This window comes from Rhinopithecus roxellana, chromosome 5, assembly GCF_007565055.1.
Source record: "Rhinopithecus roxellana isolate Shanxi Qingling chromosome 5, ASM756505v1, whole genome shotgun sequence".
NCBI lineage: Eukaryota > Metazoa > Chordata > Mammalia > Primates > Cercopithecidae > Rhinopithecus > Rhinopithecus roxellana.
The window spans coordinates 17,540,689-17,562,865 of NC_044553.1; the positions used below are offsets into that span (position 1 = coordinate 17,540,689).

The 22,177-nt window shown below is 39.5% G+C and overlaps 1 protein-coding gene and 1 non-coding gene across 3 annotated transcripts; both read left to right on the forward strand.

Annotated features, from left to right (window-relative positions):
* Positions 1–177: 177 nt before the first annotated feature.
* On the forward strand, positions 178–9,383 carry TM2D3 (TM2 domain containing 3). Of its 2 annotated transcripts, XM_010381677.2 has the most exons (6): positions 178–306; positions 784–861; positions 2,398–2,555; positions 5,660–5,834; positions 7,402–7,477; positions 8,636–9,383. In XM_010381677.2, exons 1-6 carry the CDS (start codon positions 216–218, stop codon positions 8,799–8,801), a joined length of 744 nt encoding a protein of 247 aa, XP_010379979.1. In that variant the 5' UTR covers positions 178–215; the 3' UTR covers positions 8,802–9,383. The 2 variants fall into 2 exon arrangements, with proteins under 2 accessions (XP_010379979.1, XP_010379980.1); XM_010381678.2 differs by lacking the exon at positions 784–861 and having other exon boundaries at positions 184–306.
* LOC115897829 lies at positions 4,245–4,351 on the forward strand. The gene has a single exon (XR_004057613.1). It is a non-coding gene; the product is annotated as a U6 spliceosomal RNA (small nuclear RNA).
* Positions 9,384–22,177: the final 12,794 nt, after the last annotated feature.

Below are 22,177 nucleotides of genomic sequence, written 5' to 3' on the forward strand. Positions count from 1 at the left end.
CCCGAAGAAAACCCGCGACCCGCGCGGGGTCAGCGAAAGCGCAGACACCAACCGTCCGGAGCTGCATCGCGCCTGCGTCCAGTTCACGCTCCAGCTCCCAGGCGCGCCCGCCCCGCCCCGCCCCGCCCCGCCTCGCCCGCTTGCTTCCGTGCACCAGCCCCCGCGCCGCCTCCAGGGCCCGCCCCCAGGCCTGGAAGTGCGCACGCACTGACAAGATGGCAGGTGGGGTGCGCCCGCTGCGGGGCCTCCGCGCCCTGTGTCGCGTGCTGCTCTTCCTCTCGCAATTCTGCATTCTGTCGGGCGGTGGTGAGTCGAAAGCTAGGTTCAGCGTCGGTGGGGCTGAGTGGCAGCAGGGCCCTGGGAGCTGCGAGGAGGCCGGGCCCAAGGGCAGAGGCTGACGCGGGGAGGAGGCCGAGTGCCGGGCTCCGGGCGGCATGTCGCTGCATCTGGACTCTAGCGCCCTGGCCGTTTGGCCCGAGGCCGTCCTTCCGCTCCGGCGACACCGAGCCGCCCATCGCGGCTGTAGAGGCCCTGGAACGGAGATGGAGCGCTTGGGGGCTGGGCCGGGAAGGCGGAACTGGAGCACGATGCCATCCTTCGGTCTCTGGTGTCTACCCCGTTGACGTTTCGTCCCTAAGCTTTTGTGTTTTCTGGCTGCCAAGCCGTGAGGTTTTCATGAGCGGCTTATTGACCTGGTGTAGACCCGCCGTGTTAACCACACAAAACAAGGTTTTCTTGTCCCGGGATAACATGTTTCTCTAATTGTACGATCCTTAAATTTAGAGCAATCGCAGGCGCTGGCTCAGTCAATAAAGGATCCGGGCCCAACACGCACATTCACAGTAGTTCCCAGGGCAGCAGGTACTAGACATTTTCTGTTCTGGCAAATATGTGTATTTACATCTAGTAGTTTTTCTTTGTTTTTGATAAAAATTTCCTTAATATACGAAGTCACTTTCCATTTTTGAATATTTTATTGTATTTTAGATGGTGTGAATTAAGGGCAGATACACAGCCATTTTCAGTGGATAGTCTTGGTATTTGGATACCTTTTGACGTTTCTGCCTCATCTCTTTTTCCAATCGCGCGCTCGTTTGTCTCCTTATTTCTGTTATTTTTCCACTTCATCCATCAAAATAACCTTCAGTCAGTGCTTCTTTCCCTTCAGCAAATTTCCTCTACTTCTAGAACCCTGTTCCTGATGTTGGATATTAAAGGCTCCCCCAGGACTGTGTGAAATGAAAGGATTACAGAGGGACTGATGGAGTCTTGAAATCTATATCTGGTTTTGCTACTGGGATCTTGAACAAATTATTTATCCCCTTTGGACCTTGGTCCTCACCTTTAAAGCGATGGGGTTGGTCTAACGGCCTAAAGTCATTTCTGCTTTGTGATTCTAAGTGTCCACCTTCCAGCCACATAGTCATGGGATCAAAGAAAAGAGTATTTTGTAGAATTGTTCACTTAATACAGTGAGTAAAGTAGGACCAGTTTTAAACAAGCATTAGTTGTTTTGCTAGGTGGAGGCTTTGAGTCTAATTTCATCACTTCAGAGTGACATTACTTCAGTGAATTGAAACTGGCAGAGGTATTTTACGGATTCTTATTTGGGTGTAAAAAACAGCAGTGCACTTAAATTTTAAACTCAAATTACTTTTTAGAGAAAGCACAAGAGTTCTTAACTCTTGCAGGCTTTTAAAAGCCCTTCTTTTCAGGAATACTTGCAATTTTGATCCTCTCAGTTGGTAAAAATATATTGCACACTGATGAGGTTGGTTGGAAATAAGTTGCAGCTCACTGAAGATGTTATTAAAATAGAGAACTATTTTGAACTTTGGTAGCATAAAACTAAATATTATATTAGCAAATGTGGCTTATCGAAGTACCCTTGTGAAATAATGACATTTTCAAGTTGATGCCCTGAGGATGTCAGTGGTTTCATTTCTAAATTAGTGAATTCAGATGAAAAGAACATTGGATTGGAAATGAAGAGATTTGGGTTCTAGTTCCAGTTTTGCCACAGACTTCCTCTAAGATTTTGCACAGACCCTACTGTTTTAGTTTTTCAACTTACAAAATGATAGTCTTTTTTTAACCCCTAATGTATACCCAGAATTTTCTATGCATTATTTGTATATGAGCACCTTTAGTTTTCATGGCTACTTGAGAGGCAGGAATGAAGTAATGTTTTGCAAGTGTGGTGCTCACCAGGTCACACAGCTGTCTGTTGGCAGAATTCTGCTTTAATTGCAGGTGTCTCTGACTCCAGTGCCATGCTTCTCTCATTCCAGCGCAGTGTCTACTTGCTAATGATCATGTCTCTTAACCTTAGAAGATAGTTCTCTGTTATTCGAATCAGTGTTATGGGAGAATAAGCTTCTCTCTTGCTTCTCACAGAAAGTACTGAAATCCCACCTTATGTGATGAAGTGTCCAAGCAATGGTTTGTGTAGCAGACTTCCTGCAGACTGTATAGACTGCACAACAAATTTCTCCTGTATCTATGGGAAGCCTGTCACTTTTGACTGTGCAGTGAAACCATCTGTTACCTGTGTTGTAAGTACTGCAGCTTACTTATTCTAAATAAATTCACGGTAAACTTCAAGTTAGAAGAACAATTCAGACTTGACCATTGGGAAGAAATTCTGAATAATTCTTATATTCTTTTATGATTGCCCTGTTGAGTATGTAAGTAGAAATAAGTTTAAAAACCCAATCGACCCTTCCATATCAGCTCACTACTGTTTTAGTTATAATGATAACTGTCAAGCCAGTTGATGTCTGCTGGAAATGCGCTTGACAGAAATGTTGCTTTGTAGGACTGGAGAAGATCTCAGTCTACTAGCATATCTGAAGCAAATCTAATTCGTTCCGATGGATTCTGTGTTCTCAGTAGTGACAGCTAGTATACAGAGGAGGTGGCAGTGTCTTTCTGCCATAGATGAGCTTTTGAAGGGCCACTGTGCGTCTGTGGTGAGAAGATGGATTCAGTAAATGCCAGAATGCCTGGTAGCTCTCTTGAACAAAATTAAGTGGAACGCCTGTCTTATCCAGAATAAATTCCAGATAGTCCAAAGATGTAATGTGAAAAATGAAACCCTGAAGTACCACAGAAAACACGAGATAGTTGTTGTTATAATCCCCAAATGGAGAATATTTTTCTAAGTATGAAATAAAGTTTAGAAGCCATAAAAGAAAGAATTGATACATTTGACTACTAAAAATTGGAGATTTCTGCATGACCTAAAGAAAAAAGCATAAAGGCAAAAGACGTGGCAAACTAGGAAAAAGTGTTTCTAGCGTATGTGACAAATAATACACTAATATCAGTAATATACAAACACTTCCTAAAAACCCACATGGAAAAGATGCCAGTCTTGTAGAAAAACAGGGTTAGGACGTGAGCAGATGGTTCATAGGAAAGGAAATACAAATAGATTTATAACATGAAAAACGTGTATAAATTTTCTTATAATTAAATATAAAACATTTTTAACCCTCAGATTGGCAATTTTTTTTTAATTTGATTAACTCTGAGTTTATGAGAGTATAAGGGTCAGATACTCATATCTTATTAATAGGTAATCAAATTGATCAACCTCTTGCAGGTGATTTACCGTATCTGTTAAACTTATACACACACGTAATCATTGACCTCGCCGTTCTACATCTAGGAATTTATGTTACAGATATCATTATATATAGATGCAAATAAGTATGCTTATTTTTTAGCTATATTGCTCATTAAAGCAAAAGATTCAAAAGAAGTGAAATGTCTAAGAACTGCTTAATTTATGGTACACATGCAATAGAATAAACACATAGCCATTAAAAAGAACTAGACAGCTCTAGAGATAATGTACTGATTTATATACAAAATCAAGTGAAAGTATTGGGGAACGTTAAATGTTGATGACATAAATGTGCCTGTGTGTGGAATAGCTCTCTCTGGAAGTACAGAGGGCACTTGGCCTGGGGAGGGCAGTGGCTCCCAGAGGCCAGGCCACACAAGGCCGGCTCACTTCTCACTGTCCTGTTGTGTCTTGAAATGTGTACCATGTACATGTGTCACCTGCTTTTTAAAAAACCATTTTAAAAAATGTGTGTTTTAAGCACATCACTGAAAATAGGCAGATGTAAACATATTTTTACAGATCCAACTGTTTGCCTAAATCAAGTGACGCCTTACCCATATTTAAATGTTTTCCATAAAAAGTGGTTTTTGCATTGATAAGAAAATTAATAGTACTTGCTTCATCAGTGCATGTGCCAAAGTTGGAACCATACAGATAAAATTAGGATGGCTCTTGTGCAAAACTGACATGCAAATTTGTGAAATGTTAAAAAAAAATAACAAATATGGGCTGGGCATGGTGGCTAACACCTGTAATCCCAGCACTTTGACAGGCCGAGGCAGGTGAATAACCTGAGGTCAGGAGGTTGAGACCAGCCTGGCCAACATGGTGAAACCCCATCTCTACTAAAAATACAAAAATTAGCTGGGCGTGGTGATGTGCGTCTCTAATCCCAGCTACTCAGGAGGCTGAGGCAGGAGAATCACTTGAACCTGGGAGGCGGAGGTTGCAGTGAGCTGGGATTGCACCACTGCACTCAAGCCTGGGCGGCAGAGCGAGACTCCATCTCAAAAAAAGAAAAAAGAAAAAAAAAATGTGTGTGTGTATGTGTATATATATATGCATACATATATATATATATGATGCTTCCAGAGATGATTGACCACATAAAAATGATTTTGAAAAATATGCATTGCAATGTAATGTCAGGTACAGTAAAAAGACTACGAAGTGCTTTCAGTATAATTCTATTTTAGTAAATTTATAAATATACACATAGAAGAAACGTAAAGAAGATTAAAAGTGGTAGCTCTGAACATCTATAGGTTTTTGTCTATGATCTTCAAATATGTAACATACAAAGAACATGGTACTTTTGTAAGCAGAATACAAAATAATGGCTTTTGAAATTGGAATGAAAAAAATCTCTGGCCACCAGTGAACACTCACTGACCCTCCACACATCATGTGGTGTTTCTGAGTTGGGCTGCCTCTGGATTAAACATGCCACATGCCCTGGTGGTACGAGCAGCTGTAACAACCCTGAGTTGCCAGGCTGTGCAAGGTAGGAGATGTTAGGGAAGGTTGGCAACTCAGAAGCAAGGCGGTGTGTTAACCATTACAGAAGCATCAGGCTGGAGTTGAGGAACCTGGATTCCACTCCTCACTTGAAGCTCAGTGACCTTCAACAAATGCATTCATCAGTTCCTTCCAGCGTGCGACTTTCTAAAATAAATTTTCCTCTTGTCTGCATTATAAAAGTACACGTTTACTATGAAAAATTTAGCTAAGCAAAAGTTACGAAATTTATCACCCTGAAATAACCTTTGCTGTTTTGATGTGAATTTATCTAGTTTTTTTTCCCTTAGGTACATATATTTGGGTGTATATTTTTATGATTATGGGGTCACATCATATACATTTGTTTTGCATACATACTGTTTTGGTAACTTTTTCTGGTACTTACTCTAGGTTCTAAAATGCAAACGTTTTAGGAATTTTGTGCCATGTGACTGTGTGGTCTTACTGACATCTTAACAGACTACACCATTGTGATTGATGAGTTTTGTGTCATTTGCTGCATAGGATCAAGACTTCAAATCCCAAAAGAACTTCATCATTAACATGACTTGCAGATTTTGCTGGCAGCTTCCCGAAACAGATTATGAGTGTACCAATTCCACCAGCTGCATGACGGTGTCCTGTCCTCGGCAGCGCTACCCTGCCAACTGCACGGTGCGGGACCATGTCCACTGCTTGGGTAAGTCCAAGTTCAAGGACATTTGTCAACAAAGCGTTTTTCTCTAAGTTGATTGAAGGGACTTTAACCAGAAATTTGAGAGTTAAATTACTTAATTAGAAATGTTTATCAGCAGCTTTTTAGATGTGCCAAGCATCATCAATAAACTCAACATACTAAAGTAAAGCATCCAGAAAACTGCAATTCTCTTTTTAAATGTAATATTTGATAAAATAAGAAAAATATGTGAAGTATAAAGCGTAATACACAGTAATTGACTTTTACCCAAAATAACAATGAAAACAGCACCAATACCATTGCAGCCACCTGAGTGCTTGCCTTCACCTGGTTGCTCTACCTCCTCTTCCAAGGTAACCATCCTTTTGAATTTTTTATTTCACTTCCTTTTAAATTTTTTCTATAGTTTTATTGTATATATGTAATAAAATAATAGTACCATATAATATTCAATAATGCATGTTTTAGAACTGTATAAAATGATTTCAGGCTATGTCCTCTTCTGGGACTTGATTATTTCCTGTCAACATTATGGCTCTGTGATTCATCCATATGACTTCTTTCTTTATTTTACTTCTGTGTAATAATCTATTTTAAGATTGTATCACAGTTTATTCTCCAATATATTTGGTTATGTGCTGTTTTTTGCTGTTGTGACTCTTAAAATTTCTTTGCCTGTCTCCTGATGGCACATGTGCAAGAGCTTCTTTAGCGTGTACTTTCCAGTGTGTGTTACTCTTTCAATGGCTGTATTAACTTACATTCCCACCCGCGCTATGTAACTATTCCTAATGATCCATATTCTCTCCAAGAATTGCTATTCTTAAATTTGGTCTTAAAGTTGTCTAGACTTCTTTTATATTTTGGATGTTACCTGTGCTGTCCCTGAAACCCTGTCCCAGATTTTGATTTTTTTTTTTTTTACATTATTGTATATTTTCATAAACAAAACTTTAAAAGTATAATTACTTTAAGTTATTAGTTTTTTTTTGTTGTGGTTTTAAGAAATCTTATTCTACCCCAGGTTTATAAAGACAATTTGCTACATTTTCTTTTGACAGTTGTAAGTTTAACATTTCACATTTAGGTTTAGAATCCCCCTGGAATTGGTCCTGGTAGATGGTGGGAGGTAGATTCAACTTTAATTGTCCCCCCACATGGATGGCCACTTGTCTCAACTCTTCCCTGTTGATCTGTGTGTTACCTCTGTCATACATGAAGTGTCTGTATGTTTCTGGTTCTAGACTTTCTCTTCTTTTCCTATTGGGTGATTTTTATGCCTCAGGACCACACTGTCTTATATCCTCGTAACTTCCCCGTAAGTCTTAATATGTAGTTGAGCGTTTCATGTTCTTCACGTTGTAATCCTCACTTAGCTAATTTAAATATTACATCTGTACAGATAGATGGTAAGGGCTTTGTACTCTTCACTTCAACATGTATTACTGTAAAGAGAGTTGACTTTTCACATTTTAAATTTTGAGGCCATTTGTTATAATTAAGTCTTTCTGAGAGTATTTTTATACCCTGTATTTTTCTTTCTTTCCTTCTTTCTTTTTTTTTTTTTAAGGTAACCGTACTTTTCCCAAAATGCTATATTGCAATTGGACTGGAGGCTATAAGTGGTCTACTGCTCTGGCTCTAAGGTAAGCTTTGTTACTAGTAAGTTTAAAAGGCCATTTAGATTTCTTTGGGTTTGGTGGAATCTTCCAGACATTGAGCTCAGTCCACTTCATTCTTCTCTCAGATCCTACCACGTGTGTTAGATTCTAGGAAACTGCTGGAAGAGTTTAGGTGATCAGACCAGTATCCCCGTGGAGCTGACTGGCAGGCATGTTAGCTTTTCTCCCAAGGTACCTGCACATTGAGTTTCCCGTTCTGAATGTACCATGAATCAGTAAAATGCTGGGGACTATCTAAAATAGGCAGTTTTATGATGTATATCTTTAATTTCAAATAACTTATTATAAAAAGTAATACATGCTGAACACTGAAAACTGGAAAAATGAAAATGACAAAAACATTAAAAATTACCACCATCTGAGATAATTACAGGCTTATATTTCTTACATAGAAATGTGCTGTTTGTTAAACTTCTCCACAGTACTTTAAGAAATTGTAGCAATTCTTCCCACGAAAGGGAAGAGCAGGTGAGACCCTGGTTACCTGATTAGTGAAAAGGTTATGCTGCCTACAGTTGAAGTTTTGAGCTCGTGCCTGAGACCCTGAGCCCTGCCTGCAGCATTGCAGCCATAGAGCAGGCTTTCTCAGCCTCATCACTGCTGACATTTTGGGCTGAATGATTTTTTGTCTTGGGGCTGTCCTGTGCATAGTAGGATGTTTAGCAGCATCACTGGCCTCTACCTACTACTTGACAGTAGCAAACCCCCCATCTCCTGCAGTTGTGACAGTGTGTCTCCAGATGTTGCCAGGTGTCCCCTAGGGGACAAAATTGCCCCTTGCTGAGAACCACTGCATTAGAATTTGGGCTGAGGAAAGAAGGATCTTGCCTGGCAGGAAACGCATAACTGAAAAGTAAAAGAGGACACCAGGATAGAAAATGAGATTCACAAAAATAAGTTTTTTAGTACGGCTAAAAATTGTATGTTTACTTTTGACATTTAAACAGTCTTCCTGCCCATAATTATTTGGTGGTGTCAATTTGTGAAATAGTCACTTGTGTTCCAATTAAGGGCTGTGATCATTGGAAGTCCTTTCTCAAATCTGACGTAACGCAGTGATTAAACCATAACTGGCCGCAGTTGGGGTGGACGGGTCTCATGGAATCCTATTTGCCATCACAGCATCACCCTCGGTGGGTTTGGAGCAGACCGTTTCTACCTGGGCCAGTGGCGAGAAGGCCTCGGCAAGCTCTTCAGCTTCGGTGGTCTGGGAATATGGACGCTGATAGACGTCCTGCTAATTGGAGTTGGCTACGTTGGACCAGCAGATGGCTCTTTGTACATTTAGTTGTGGTATGTGCTTCAGAAAGGAGCAGTGCTTAGAAAAAGCCCTTTTGTCCATAGGAATTGATGTGGTGTGAGTGATACATTTCTATGTTTTTAATGTACAGCATCTGTACTTTGTTTGCCTTGATAAAGGTAAAATGAAACACTGAACTGTGCTAATCTGGAATTTGTTTTTATTTGCCTGAAATATATTTTTTTCTGTGAAAAAATTAAAACGTACTTAAGCCAAGAGAATGAATTCTACAGTGATTGAAAATCCATTTAATTCCTATGACTTTTGTTTTGTATTGCTCAAGTCAAACTACATCACTTGTATCTCCAGCTCAAATGTAATCTGCCTTGCAGAGCCTTTAAGCTATGATTGCAGGAAGTGGAAAGTGTTTTTATTGTTAGCTAATTGAAGTTGTTTGGCTCAACTTCAGTCTTGTGTAAGATTTGCAGTGTAAGTATGTAGTCTGGTCTGTTATATATATAAGAAAATTTGAATTTAACTGCAGAATGTTTAGTTATGGTTTAAATTTTCTTAGTAGTATATAAAAGGTAAGAGTACTGAAAAATTAATAAAATTGCAAGTTAAGAAATATTGTGGGCCTGATTTTCTATATTAAATATAATCTGGAATAATCATTACAACTTACTTTTATTGTTAAGAATAACATTTTTATTTTTCAGGGTATTACTCCATTCTAACAGTCATAGTTGGCTGCTTTATTGACACAGTGGAAATATGTAAATGTTTTTGAGTATAGATCTGTTGTAGAGCCTTTATTGGGGGAAAAACCCAGTTATTCAAAAAGATTTTTATTCAGTTTTGCTTTTGAAACATTTAAAAACTTTTAGCATTTTTTCTTTCACATATGGATATCTGAGTTACTGCTTTTTAAACACTTGTATGTATTAGCCAGAAGACTGTTAACCACATATCATATCTAGAAGCTATAAAATATCTGCATATTTCATTCACCAGATGATTTTTTTGATTTCAGTTTACCTGAAAGGTGAATTAAATCACTTGAGTGATCACTCACTGTTCTTACGAAGCACAGCCCTTTGCTTAGTTGAGTGACAGTTCCATCTCTGATCACTAGGTGGCGCGTCCCCATTATATTTGCTTCCCCTTTCTATTTCCAGAAACAGCCACTCTTAAATTGTTTTTTTTTTGTTTGTTTGGTTTTTTGTTTCTTGTTTTACGAGGAACTTGTCACAGAGCATGAGCAGTGCTTCAGGATGGGAGTAAGCTGGTTTATGTGGACCTTTCTTTCTGAGAGCAAATACACACTTTTTTGTATCCATGAAACTGTTGATTGAGCAGATGTTTCTTTAGATGAGGGTCTTTTCTTCAAGAAGCAGCCCCTTTCCTAACTGTAACAAAAATGTCCCCTGAGTCTCCTTACGTAGCTCTATGTAGAAGAGAATCTAATACTTCCCTATTGAGCAACCATGCAAGGTGGAGCCAGGGAGTCAGTGGGAAGTTAGTAGGAAGTATGCATTGCCATTGGTGGAAATAGTTAACACCTTGATTAACCATTTTTGTGGCTCTGGGGCCTGAGTTACATAATGAAACTGCAGTGTTTGAGAGGGGAAAGCGCAAAGATTCAGAATCCGTGAAAGGAGACATGAATGAACTTGTTCCCAAATCCTAAAAAGTTTGCACAAGGGCATAGCCCTTGGAACCTAAAGGATGTAAGCCACTCAGGAATGCTTCTGATCAAGGACTTGATAGAGCAGATGGCCTGAGACAGAACTAGCAGGAAATACGAAGAGATTTTCAAATACAGTACAAACAAATTTATGAACGATGAACTCCTACACAGCCCCAAAAAGAAACTGCAAAATAAAACTATACTTTCAAAGGGCACCAGGGAATGTGGGTGCAATCTCTTGTAGCAAATCCCATGGGCCTCTGCTGGCAGCAAAATACCATGTTGAAGTCTGAACTTCAGATTCTATTCCTCTGTTGTCTTAGATTTTCAGGACTGCTATAACAATACCATAAACGGAGTGGCTTAACAACAAATTTATTTGTTAGAGTTCTGGAGGCTAGAAAGTCCAAGATGAAGGTGCTGGTAAATTTGGTATCTGGTGATGGCCTTCTTCCTCATAACATCTCACATCCTCACGTGGTGGAGGCAGGGAAGATCTCTCTGGGGCCTCTTCTATAAGGGCACTAATCCCAGTCCTGAGAGCTCACCCTCATGACCTAATCACCTCCCAAAGGTCCCACCTCCTGATACCATCATCATGGTGGTGAGGATTTCCACATGTGAATTTGGGGTGGAAAGGACACAAATACTCAGTCCATCCTGTGTGAGCTATGGGCTCTGACCAAGGGATATGATTAGATAGCCATCCTGTTCACACAGGTAGGGAACCGTATCAGTCAACCATCCTCTATTGATCTCTAGATATTCACAATTTATCACTACAGCCTGCCATCTGTCCTGATTTCCCCTTAAGAATCTCTACCTTGCTTTGTCAACACTCTTTCATTTACCCCAGTAATGCCTCATGGGAAAGTGCTGGGTTGTTTCTATCACCTCCATTATCCCTAGAACAATGCCTTGCACACAGAGGCTGTCGTTTATTTGCTGAGTTAATGCCACGGGTGTCTTGAAGATTTGGAAGGGACTGTGTACAATTCCAGGGATTGGCAGTTGAGGTGGCTGCAGGGAGATAATATACAGAAATTGGCTTCAAGTAAATATTTGTAACACCATGTTGATCTGATTTCTGCAAATTGCTGAGGAACAACTCTGGTTTATAGTGCGTATGAAAAGATTTTTTCAAAGATCTTATGCTTCAAGATTTTAAAATGTAAAAATATCTTCTCTATGCCACACAACTTCATTTCTCTCTACTTTTTTTTTTTAATATCTTATGCCAGACTTGCATTTATTTTGGGCATATCATCAGCTAAGGAATATGCAAATGATTTTAATTCATCCTGTAAGCAATGAGTGGAAAATGAGCTGTACCTGATGCAGCTTCTCAAATACAACATTGAAAAAGCCTAAAAATGAAGGCACTACATAAGCAGAATATGCATTAAAAGGAAAAAAAAAACAACACCCAGGAAAAATGAAGGCAGATTCCTCTACTCCTGCTCTAAAGCCTCCCCTCTATTCTGCACTTTTGGTAGAGTATGAAGTGTCACATGAATGTTAGAGGGTATATACATTTTTTTAACTTTTATTGTATATACATTATATACTTTTTTCTTTCATGGTAAGAGCACTTAAAATCTACTCAGCAAATTTATAATACAATAACTATGGTCCTCATGCTATACATTAGACCTATTGGTTTATTTTGTAACCTAGGCAAGTTTGATCTAAATTCTTAAATGTAAAGTATTGAAATTATCTTCCATAAACACATCATTTTTATGCAAAATGAGCTTTGATGGAGACATGTGGACATAATTTACTAAGGCTCCATGAAGGTGGGGCTCTGGTTCTCTGCTCTAGCTCAGTTTTGAGAGCCCTGCCTGCCATACAGCAGGTGCACAGTGAGTAGGAGTTTGATGAATGAGTAAGGAGGAATTGCTGGGAGTAAACTAAACACAATTCTCAGTATTGCTGAGAATTTTTAAAGCAGTATTGTGCAGCTGGATTACAGCATCTCCCTTCTCAAATACTTAAATGATGAACACACTATAGTAAAAGCCAGCACCTCCTTCCTGCCCAAAACCAGCAAACAAAGGAAACTCCACAGCAAACAAGCAAAAGGATACAGCCAAATGCCAAAAATGTCAAAAAAAAAAAAAAAAATGGTGAATACAGGGGAAAAAAATTATTGCTCAGGTGTGTAAGATTACTCCTGCAAATAGCCCTGGTGGCTCAGCAAAACTCAGAAAGTCTCACTGGTGGCCAGGCGCAGTGGCTCATGCCTGCAGTCCCAGCACTTTGAGTGTCCGAGGCAGGCAGATCACCTAGGGCCAGGAGTTCGAGACCAGCCTGGCCAACATGGCAAAACCCCATCTTTACTAAAAATACAAAAAAATTAGCCGGGCATGGTGGCAGGTGCCTGTAATCCCAGCTACTCGGGTGGCCGAGGCAGGAGAATTGCTTGAACCTGGGAGGCAGAGGCTGCTGTGAGCCGAGATCATACCATTGCACTCCAGCCTGGGCAACAAGAGTGAAACTCTGTCTCAAAAAAAAAAAAAAAAAAAGGTCTCACTGGTGAGAAAAACAGGTTAATTGGGAGAAGAGAGGAGAGGTATCTGTATCTTTCTCTTGTTACTGCTGGGGGAAGTGAAAAGGGCTGCTGGAAAGAGATCAGTGAGAGAGGGCTCGTGAATAAACAGGAGGGACTCTGATGGGTTCAGGGGTTCCCTGCTGAACCAGACAAAGGAGCTAAAGCCTAGGGTGACCCCCACGGGTCATTGCATCACTCCCTGGGAAGGAAACTTTCATTCAGGACATTTAGAAAATCCTAGTCAAGAAACCAGAGACCAGGTATTCTAGCAAAGATACAGTCTCAGCTGAGCTTTTCCCTGCCTCACCACTAGGTATCAGGTCACGGAATGTAGAATAGAACACAAAATACAACTTGCAAAATGCTCGAAGAGAAAACCAAGGGAATTTGTTCACATATTATGAAGTTGTCCTTTTACACAAGAACAAAATGAAATGACTCACCACCCACTAGAATGACTATAGTAAAAGGAATTCTTAATCAGCCTGCCAGCCTGTGCAACATAGTGAGACCTGTCTCTAAAAAAAAAAAAAAAAAAAAAAAAAAAAAAATCCAGGTGTGTGCCTGTAGTCCCAGCTACTTGGGAGGCTGAGGTGGGAGCGATCTTTGAGCCCTGGAGGTGGAGTTCCAGTTAGCTACTGAGGACTAAACTCTGACCTTTTCCCTCTTGCCCAAATTCCTATCTAAGGGACTGGGGAGTTGCACCCTATAAATCATAAAATCTCAATGCAAATTTATTTAACCCTATATGATGTGGCTTACTTTCCACCCTGACTCTGGCATAACGTCACATGACAGATAAAGAAATCAAAATATTTTAACCCCAAATATGTTTCTTTGCCATATCTTGAAATGGCCCTGCATAGCTTTCTCTTGGGAAAATCTACACTCTGCAAAGAGTCCCCTTCCCTTTCCAGGTCTTTTCCCTGACACAGCAGAGAATCAGTCACAAATCTGGCACCTTTTTCAGTCTGAGAAACATTTCCAATCTTCTCTCTCTGAAGCTCACAACCTGGAGGCTTCATCTGCATGATAAGAACCTTGGTCTCCACAATCCCTTAGCATAACCCAGACACACCCTTCTGTTGATTAGAGGTCTTTATAGACAATAATGCTTTCAACCAATTGCCAGTTAGAAAATCCTTGAAGTTACCCATGATCTGGAAGCCCCTGCTTCGAGCTGTCCTGCCTTTCCAGATGGAACCAGTCTACATCTTACATGTATTGATTTGTGTCTTATGTCTCCCTAAAATGTATAAATTCAAGCTGTAGCCGGACCACCGTGGGCACATGTTCTTAGGACCTCTTGATACTGTGCCTCACTCATATTTGGTTCGGAATAAATCTCTTCAAATATTTTAGAGTTGGACTCTTCATCGACACTGTGACTGCGCCACTGCACTCCTGCCTGAGCCACAGAGCAAGATGCTGTCTCTAAAAAACAAAAGAAAAAACAGTAACAAGTATTGATGAGAATGTGGAGAAACTGGAACCTTCATATGTTGCTGGTGGGGATGTAAAGTGATGCAGCCACCCAGGAAAACAGTCTGGCAGTTAGTAAAAGTGTTAAACATAGAGTTACCATGTGACTTGGCAAAACTTCTTCTAGGTATACACCCAAGAGAAGTGGAGATATGTTGTGAAAGTTGTCAGCACCAAAATGGGGTCACTTAGGTCAAACCCTAGCAAAATGGACCCAGGAGGCCCTGAAGGAGGAGTACTCATACACATGCGCCTGTAATAAGAACTATTACAAGGACTCTCTGGAAACCATAAAAATTCCATGTTAAGCTGCTTCTGAGAAGACATCTCCCCAGCAACAGCCAGTGTGGCCAATGAGGAGCTATGAGCTTCAACAGTCAATAGTTTTTGTTTCAAAGCAGCTTACATGACTTTCTCCTTTTTGTCTTTGTAAAAGTTTGCCTTGACCCCAGGGTCTTCAGGTGTTTCTTGGTTCATTGTGGCATGGGTATCTTGGATTGCAATCCCCTGCTAATCCCAGATAAACTGATGGAGAGCCTATCTATTGTGATTTTAGGTTTTAGAACATACACTACAAAACTTGTTTACAGTACCGTTATTCATAGTAAAAAAGCGGAAACAACCCAAATGTCCCACTGATGAATAATGCATAAACAAAATGTAGTCCGTTCATATAATGGAATACTATTTCATCATGTAAAGGAAGGAAGAACTGATACACACCATAACATGAATAAACCTCAAAAACATGGTGCTAAGGGAAGAAAGCCAGTTACACTTTAAGCTGATAACCTTTACAGCATATAAATTACTTCTCAATAAAGTGGTCTTTAAAAAAAGAAATGGCTCAGCAACCGCACATACATATGATAGAAGGGGAATGAGAGAAAACCCCAGACGCCTGGAAAGGCAGGAAGAAACAGTCTGCAAAAGAAAGATGAAGAGTTCATTTTGAGGAAAATGTAATCCAAGAAACAGAAGAAAAGCCCCTGCGAAAACTTTGTGCTATAGAACACTTAAGTGTATTCTTCATTCAGCAAAAGTACGGAGCCCCTATATGACATGCACCCTCCTAAGCCCTGGGGATTTAGCACTAAGCGAGTTCTTCCTTTCATGAAGCATGTCATATTCTTGTGCACAAAAATATAAGCACAAAGACATGATTCCACTGAATCCCTCCCATCAAGCAGGGAACGTTGATTTGTCCACACTGGAATAGACACTTACTTTGAACATGAATTTGTCTTCTCTAGCTTTATTCAATGTTTCACACGAAATTGCTTCTGATCAAAGAATTTATTTCACAGCAAAAGAAATGTGATAGAGTGAGTTCATGCTGAGAAAGTGGAAAATGGCCCTGATAGTAGCCAGGCTGTTATTTTAATCACTAAATATAAAAAATGCTCACAGATTGCAAACAGTATTCCTTTTTTCCCACTAGTTTCTTAAGATAGATGCTTGGGTCATTAATATGAGACATTTCTCCCTTTCTAATATAAGTATTGTAAGTAATGCTATAAATTTCCCTCTGAACTTTGATATACATTTCACAAATTCTATTGTGTACAATTTAGAGTATTTTATAATTTCACTTTTGAATTCCTTTTAGTCAAAAGATTTATATTATTATTATTATTATTATTATTACTAGTATTATTATTATTACTGAGACAGGGTCTTGGTCTGTTCCCCAGACTGGAGTGCAGTGGCATGATCTCAGTTCACTACAATCTCCACCTCCCAAGCTCAAGAGATTCTCCCACCTCAGCCTCCCGAGTAGCTGGGACCACAGGTGTGCACCACAATGGTGGGCTAATTTTTAAATTTTTTTGTAGAGGTAGGGTCCCACAATGTTGCGCAGGCTAGTCTTGAACTCTTGGGCTCAACTGATCCTCCTGCCCTGGCCTCCCAAAGTGCTGGGATTACAGGCATGAGCCACTGCACCTGGCCCAAAATATAATTTTTAAATAAATCATTTAAAGATAATTGTTTAAATGAGTTATTTGTTTTCAAAATGTCCTCAAATACATTTTCAATATATATTTTTGTACTTAGTTTGTAATTGGTTTTCACTGTGTAAGAGAATAAAATTTGTATTATTTTAGTTATTTTAAATTTGTTGATTTGCTTTATGGCTCAGATACGGTCTATCATGCTGAATGTTACATGGGCGCTTCAAAATAATGTGTATTCTACTCCTTCAGGTCATGTGTTTTATGAGTGACTATTAGATCAATTTGCTTGATAGTATTTTTCAGGATTTCTATATCCTTGCCAATATTCTGTGTTCATATTCTGTCAATTACTGACAGAGAAATGTTGTGGTCTCCAACTCTGGTGGCTTTCTGTATTTCTTTTTTCAGTTGTTTGTTTGTTTGTTTGTTTGAGATGGAGTCTTGCTCTGTCGCCCAGGCTGGAGTGCAGTGCTGTGATCCCAGCTCACTGCAACCTCTACCTACCAGGCTTAAGCAATTCTCCTGCCTCAGCCTTCCGAGTAGCTGGGATTACAGGCATGCACCACCACACCTAGATAATTTTTGTATTTTTAATAGAGACAGGGTTGTGCCATGTTAGCCAGACTGGTCTTGAACTCCTGGCCTCAAGTAATCCACCTGCTTCAGCCTCCCAAAGTGCTGGAATTACAGGTGTGAGCCACTGTGCCTGACCTCTCTTTTCAGTTCTATTAATTTTTGCTTATGTATTTTGAAACTATTTTAGACATACACAATTAGGCTTGTGATGTCTTCCTTTTTAATTGTGACAAAATTTACATAACATAAAGTGTACTGTTTTAGCCATTTTTTTGGTGTACATTTCAGTGACAGTAAGCACATTTGCATTATTGTTCAACTCTCACCATACTTCATCTCCAGAACTTTTTCATTTTCCCAGCATGAAACTCCGTCCCTATTAAATAATAACTCCCAATACTCACCTCCTACCCTTAGCAACCAACGTCCTATTTTCTTTCTCTATGAATGCGACTCCTCTAGGTACCCCATATAAGTGGAATCATACAATATTTGTCCTTTTGTGTCACTTAGCATAATGTCTTCAAGGTTCATCTACATTGTAGCATATGTCAGAATTTCACTCCTTTTTAAGGCTGAATAATATTCTTTTGTACATATATACCACATTTTGCTTTTCTCTTCATCTATTGATGGATACTTGAGTTGCTTCTACTTTTTGACTATTGTGAATAATGTTCCTATGAATGCTGATACACAAATAGCTACTTGAGTCCCTGCTTTCAAATTTTCGATTATTTTGGGAATACACCCAGGAGTAGAATTGCTGGCTTATATGGTAATTATGTTTAATTTTTTGAAGAACCTGTGAGGTCTTCTTGATTAATTTATCCCTTTATTATCAGGTAATGTCCCTCTTTATCCCTACTATTATTCTTTGTTTTGAAATCTATTTTTTTCTGATATTAGCATAACCACTCGCACTTTTCTTTTATTAGTTTTTGCTTGATATATCTTTTTCCATTGTTTTACTTTTGTAATCTATCTATGTCTTTATATTTAAACAAAATTAATTTTAGATCACATGTATTGGGTCTTGGTTTTTCAACTAATCTGACAATCTCTGGCTCTTTTTTTTTTTTTTTTTTTTTTTGAGACAGGGTCTCACTCTGTAGTCCAGGTTGGAGGGCAGTGGCATGATCATGGCTCACTGCAGCCTCAACTTCCTGGGCTTAAGTGATTCTCCCACCTCAGCCTCCTGAGTAGCTGGGATCACCGTCATGCACTACCATGCCTGGCAAATTTTTCTATTTTTTTGTAGAAATGGGGTTTTTGTCATGTCACCCAGGCTGGTCTCGAACTCCTGGGCTCAAGCAATCTGCCTGCCTTGGCCTCCCAAAGTACTGAGATTACAGGTGTGAGCCACCACACCCTGATATCTCTGACTTTTAATTGAAGATGTTAGACCATTTATGTTTCATGTCACTAGCAATATGATTGAATTTAAATCTACCATTTTGTTGATTGTTTTTTATTTGTTTCATCTGTTTCTTGTCCTCATTTTTCTCTTTTCTTGGCCTATTTTTGGACTAATTGAAATTTTGAAAAATGATTTCCAGCCAATTTTTGAATATGTTTTTCAATTCCACACCTTTTCCTCTTCTTCTGAGACTCCAATGATACAAACATTAGATTTTTTGTTGTTGTTGTTACTGTCCCACAGGTTCTTGAAGCACTGTTTATTTAGTTCATTTGTTTTTGTCAATTTTCTGTTTGTTTAGACTGGAAATTTCTTTTTTTGAAACTGGGTCTCACTCTGTCATTCAGGCTGGAGTGCTGTGGTGCAGTCTCAGCATACTGCAATCTCTGCTTCCTGGGTTCAAGCAATTCTCATGCCTCAGCCTCCCAAGTAGCTGAGACAAAAGGCTAGTGCCACAATGCCTGGCCAATTTTTGTATTTTCAGTAGAGATGGGGTTTCATCATGTTGACCAGGCTGGTCTTGAACTCCTGACCTCAGGAGATCCACCCACCTTGGCCTCCAAAAGTGCTGGGATTACAGGCATGAGCTACCATGCCTGGCAGACTGGACATTTCTATGGATATGATTTTGAGTTCATCGATTTTTCTTTCCTCTATCATCTCCTGTCCACTACTGAGGCAGCAAATCCAGTGAGTTTTTAATTTCAATTATATTTTTGTTACATAATTTCTCTTGGTACCTTTTCATATCTTCCATTTATTTTCTACTTTCTATTTGTATTACAGTGTTAGTAATTGCTCGGTGAAACATTTTCATGATAGCTGCTTTAAAAATCTTGTCAGATAATCCCAATATCTGAGTCATCTCAATGTTGGCACCTTTTTATCATCTTTTCTCAATCAAGTTGTGAATGTCCTAGTTCTTGGTATATGGATTTTTTATTGTATCCTGGACATTTTGGATATTATGTTGTAAGAACTAATTGTTTTTCTTTTAAGTTTTTCTTCTTTTTGGGTATAGTCTGCAGGTCCAGGTGGGGGTTCATGTTCAGCTCACTGTTGGACTTCATTGACATCACCCTGAAAAGGGTGGAGTGCTGAATTACACTGTGTTGTTGCAGATGGGTGTCACCTAACCACAGCAGTCCTTGAAGAAGAAAGATGGTCTGATAGGAACTGCTTATTTAGGAACACATTGCAAAATCTGTGGGTGTCCTGTGGGATCTGAGGGCCTCACTCCTACAACTGCAAGGAATTGAATTCTTCTAACAACAAGATGAGGTTGGAAGAAGACTCCAAGATCCAGAAAGGAACACAGTCCCACCAACACCTGTGTTGTAACCTGGTGAGACCCTGAAACAGAGAATCCAGCTAAGCCATGCCCAGAATACTCATCCACTGTGTTGTTTCAAGCGTCCACGTTTCTGGTAATTTGTTATAAAGCAATAGGAAAGTAATATATCCTTTCTGTGGCTCATCTTCATTCCAAACATTCCACATTTCCTTCTGTTATCATTTCTTTTCTGTCTGAAGAACTTCCTTTTGCTAAAAAAATTTTTAAGGCAGTTCTGCTGGTAACAAATTTTCTTAGATTTTCTTCATCTGAGAATACCTCTATTTCATCCTCATACTTGAAAGTTAGTTTTGCCGAACATAGAATTCTGGGTGACAGTTTTTCTTTTTCTTTCAGCACTTGAAAAGTGTTATGACACATCCTTCTGGCCTTCATGATTTCTGCTAAGAAATATGCTGTCATTTGAATAGTTTTAGTGCTGTAGGTAATAATCATTGTTTTCTGGCTGTTTCCAAAAGTTTTAAATTTATCTTTAGTTTTCAGATATTTGATTATTATGTATTTGGGCATGGATTTCTTTGGATTTATCCTGCTTGGAGTTTGCGTAATCTCTTGAATTTGTCAACTTATGTCTTTTGCCCAATTTGGAAAATTTTCAATCATTTTTTCTTCAAATATTTTTGGGCACCACACTCTCTTTTCCCATTGAGTCTCTGATCATATTAATTTTAGATTTTTTTTTTTTGTTACTGTCCCACGTGTTTGTGAGATTCTATTCATTTTAAAGTCTTATTTTCTCCTTATTTAGATGGGATAATTTGTATTGATCTAGCCTCAGATTCATTGATTCTAATGTCATCTCCATCTGCTATTCAACCCATTCAGTGACAGTTTCTTTTTCTTCACATATTTTATTTTTCATTTCTGAATTTTGTGGTAAGTTTTCTTTTCCTTTGTTTAAAGTTTCTATTTTTTCTTTTTTTCTCCCGCAGTGTTACTATTTACTTTCTGGAGCATTTTTCTGCTGGTTCCTTAAAACCTTTGTCAGACAATTATAGTATCTGTATTATTTTGGTGTTGCTGTCTGTTGGTTGCCTTTTTGCATTCAAATTGAGATGTCCTTGGTCATAGTATGATGAGTAATTGTGGATTTAACTAGGACATTCTGAGTGTTGTGTGATGAAGTTCTGGTTTCTATTTAAATCTTCTTTCAGCAGGCAATCAACCTCTTTAGGTTCAGAATGTATGTTCTGGTACACTTTCGTAGGCTGTGATTGAAATGCCAATTTAGTTTGCTACCCTGGTCTTCCCAGCTTATGCGTTGCCTAGAGGCCAATGTGAAATGATAGCAGTATTTGACACTGCAGCTCAGTTCTCCAATCTTTTAATGTGTTGATTCTTATTAGGCATACATAGGCTGCTTGGGGGTCTGCCCAGGAATTAATACACAGATTATCTCCTCTCTGTAATCCTACCCACCCCTGCTCTAATTAGGAGGAGAGGAGGTGCTGCCTCTATGCTGCTGTTTGTTTCGTGCATGGTGGGGATGGTCACAGACTATGCACCAGTGGAGTGGGAGAGGAGCATCACCTCTTTGCTAACATTTGCTTAGTGCAGCAGAGGGATAGTAGAAAGGATTCACTCTACAGTCTCCACAGTAATAGACACGGAGGGAGGGGTGTCACTTCTACCCATGATAGTGTAGGATTAGAACAGTTGAAAGGGCTTCACCCTGAAGTTTGCTCAAAGTCCTGGTATAGAGGAGGAAAAGTTCTTTCTCCTTAAAGCAAGACAGAAATGGCCAAACAGGTCTCCAACTATAGTCTCTGATATGGTTTGGCTGTGTACCTACCCAAATCTCACCTTGAACAGTAGCTTCCATAATCTCCACATATCATGGGAGGGACCTAGTGGGAGATAATTGAATCATAAGGGCGGTTACCCCATGCTGCTGTTTTCCTGATAGTGAGTGAGTTCTCATGAGATCTGATGGTTTTATAAGGGATTTTTCCCCCTTTTGCTTGGCACTTCTCCCGGATGCCACCATGTGAAGAAGGACATGTGTGCTTCCCCTTTTTCCATGACTGTAAATTTCCTGAGGCCTCCTCAGCCATGCTAAGCTGTGAGTCAGTTATACCTCTTTCCTTTATAAACTATCCAGTCTCAGGTATGTCTTTATTAGCAGCATGAGAACAGACTAATACAGTCTCCCTGACCGTATACTCCAAGTGGGGAGAAAAAAGGGTACCTGATCATTAGGGGAGAGGCAGGAATGGTTGATAGGGCTCTGCCCTCAGTCCCTGCAGCTGCAGTGTTGCGTGGGGGTGGAGGATGGTATTGCTTTTTTTGATACCATCTTGTCATCTGGAGTCAAATCTGTTCTATCTCTCAGGGTTGCCCTTTATCAATACTTTTGCCCAGAGAAAGTGAGCTTTCCTTGGAGCCTTTGATTT

What these genes read in the sequence shown, in the direction of transcription:
- TM2D3 (XM_010381677.2), top strand. Translation starts at nt 216, where the DNA reads ATGGCAGGTGGGGTGCGCCCGCTGCGGGGCCTCCGCGCCCTGTGTCGC. An exon ending in AGTAGTTCCCAGGGCAGCAG is followed by an intron (nt 862 to 2,397) that starts GTACTAGACATT and finishes TGCTTCTCACAG; the next exon opens with AAAGTACTGAAATCCCACCT. An exon ending in TCTACTGCTCTGGCTCTAAG is followed by an intron (nt 7,478 to 8,635) that starts GTAAGCTTTGTT and finishes TTGCCATCACAG; the next exon opens with CATCACCCTCGGTGGGTTTG.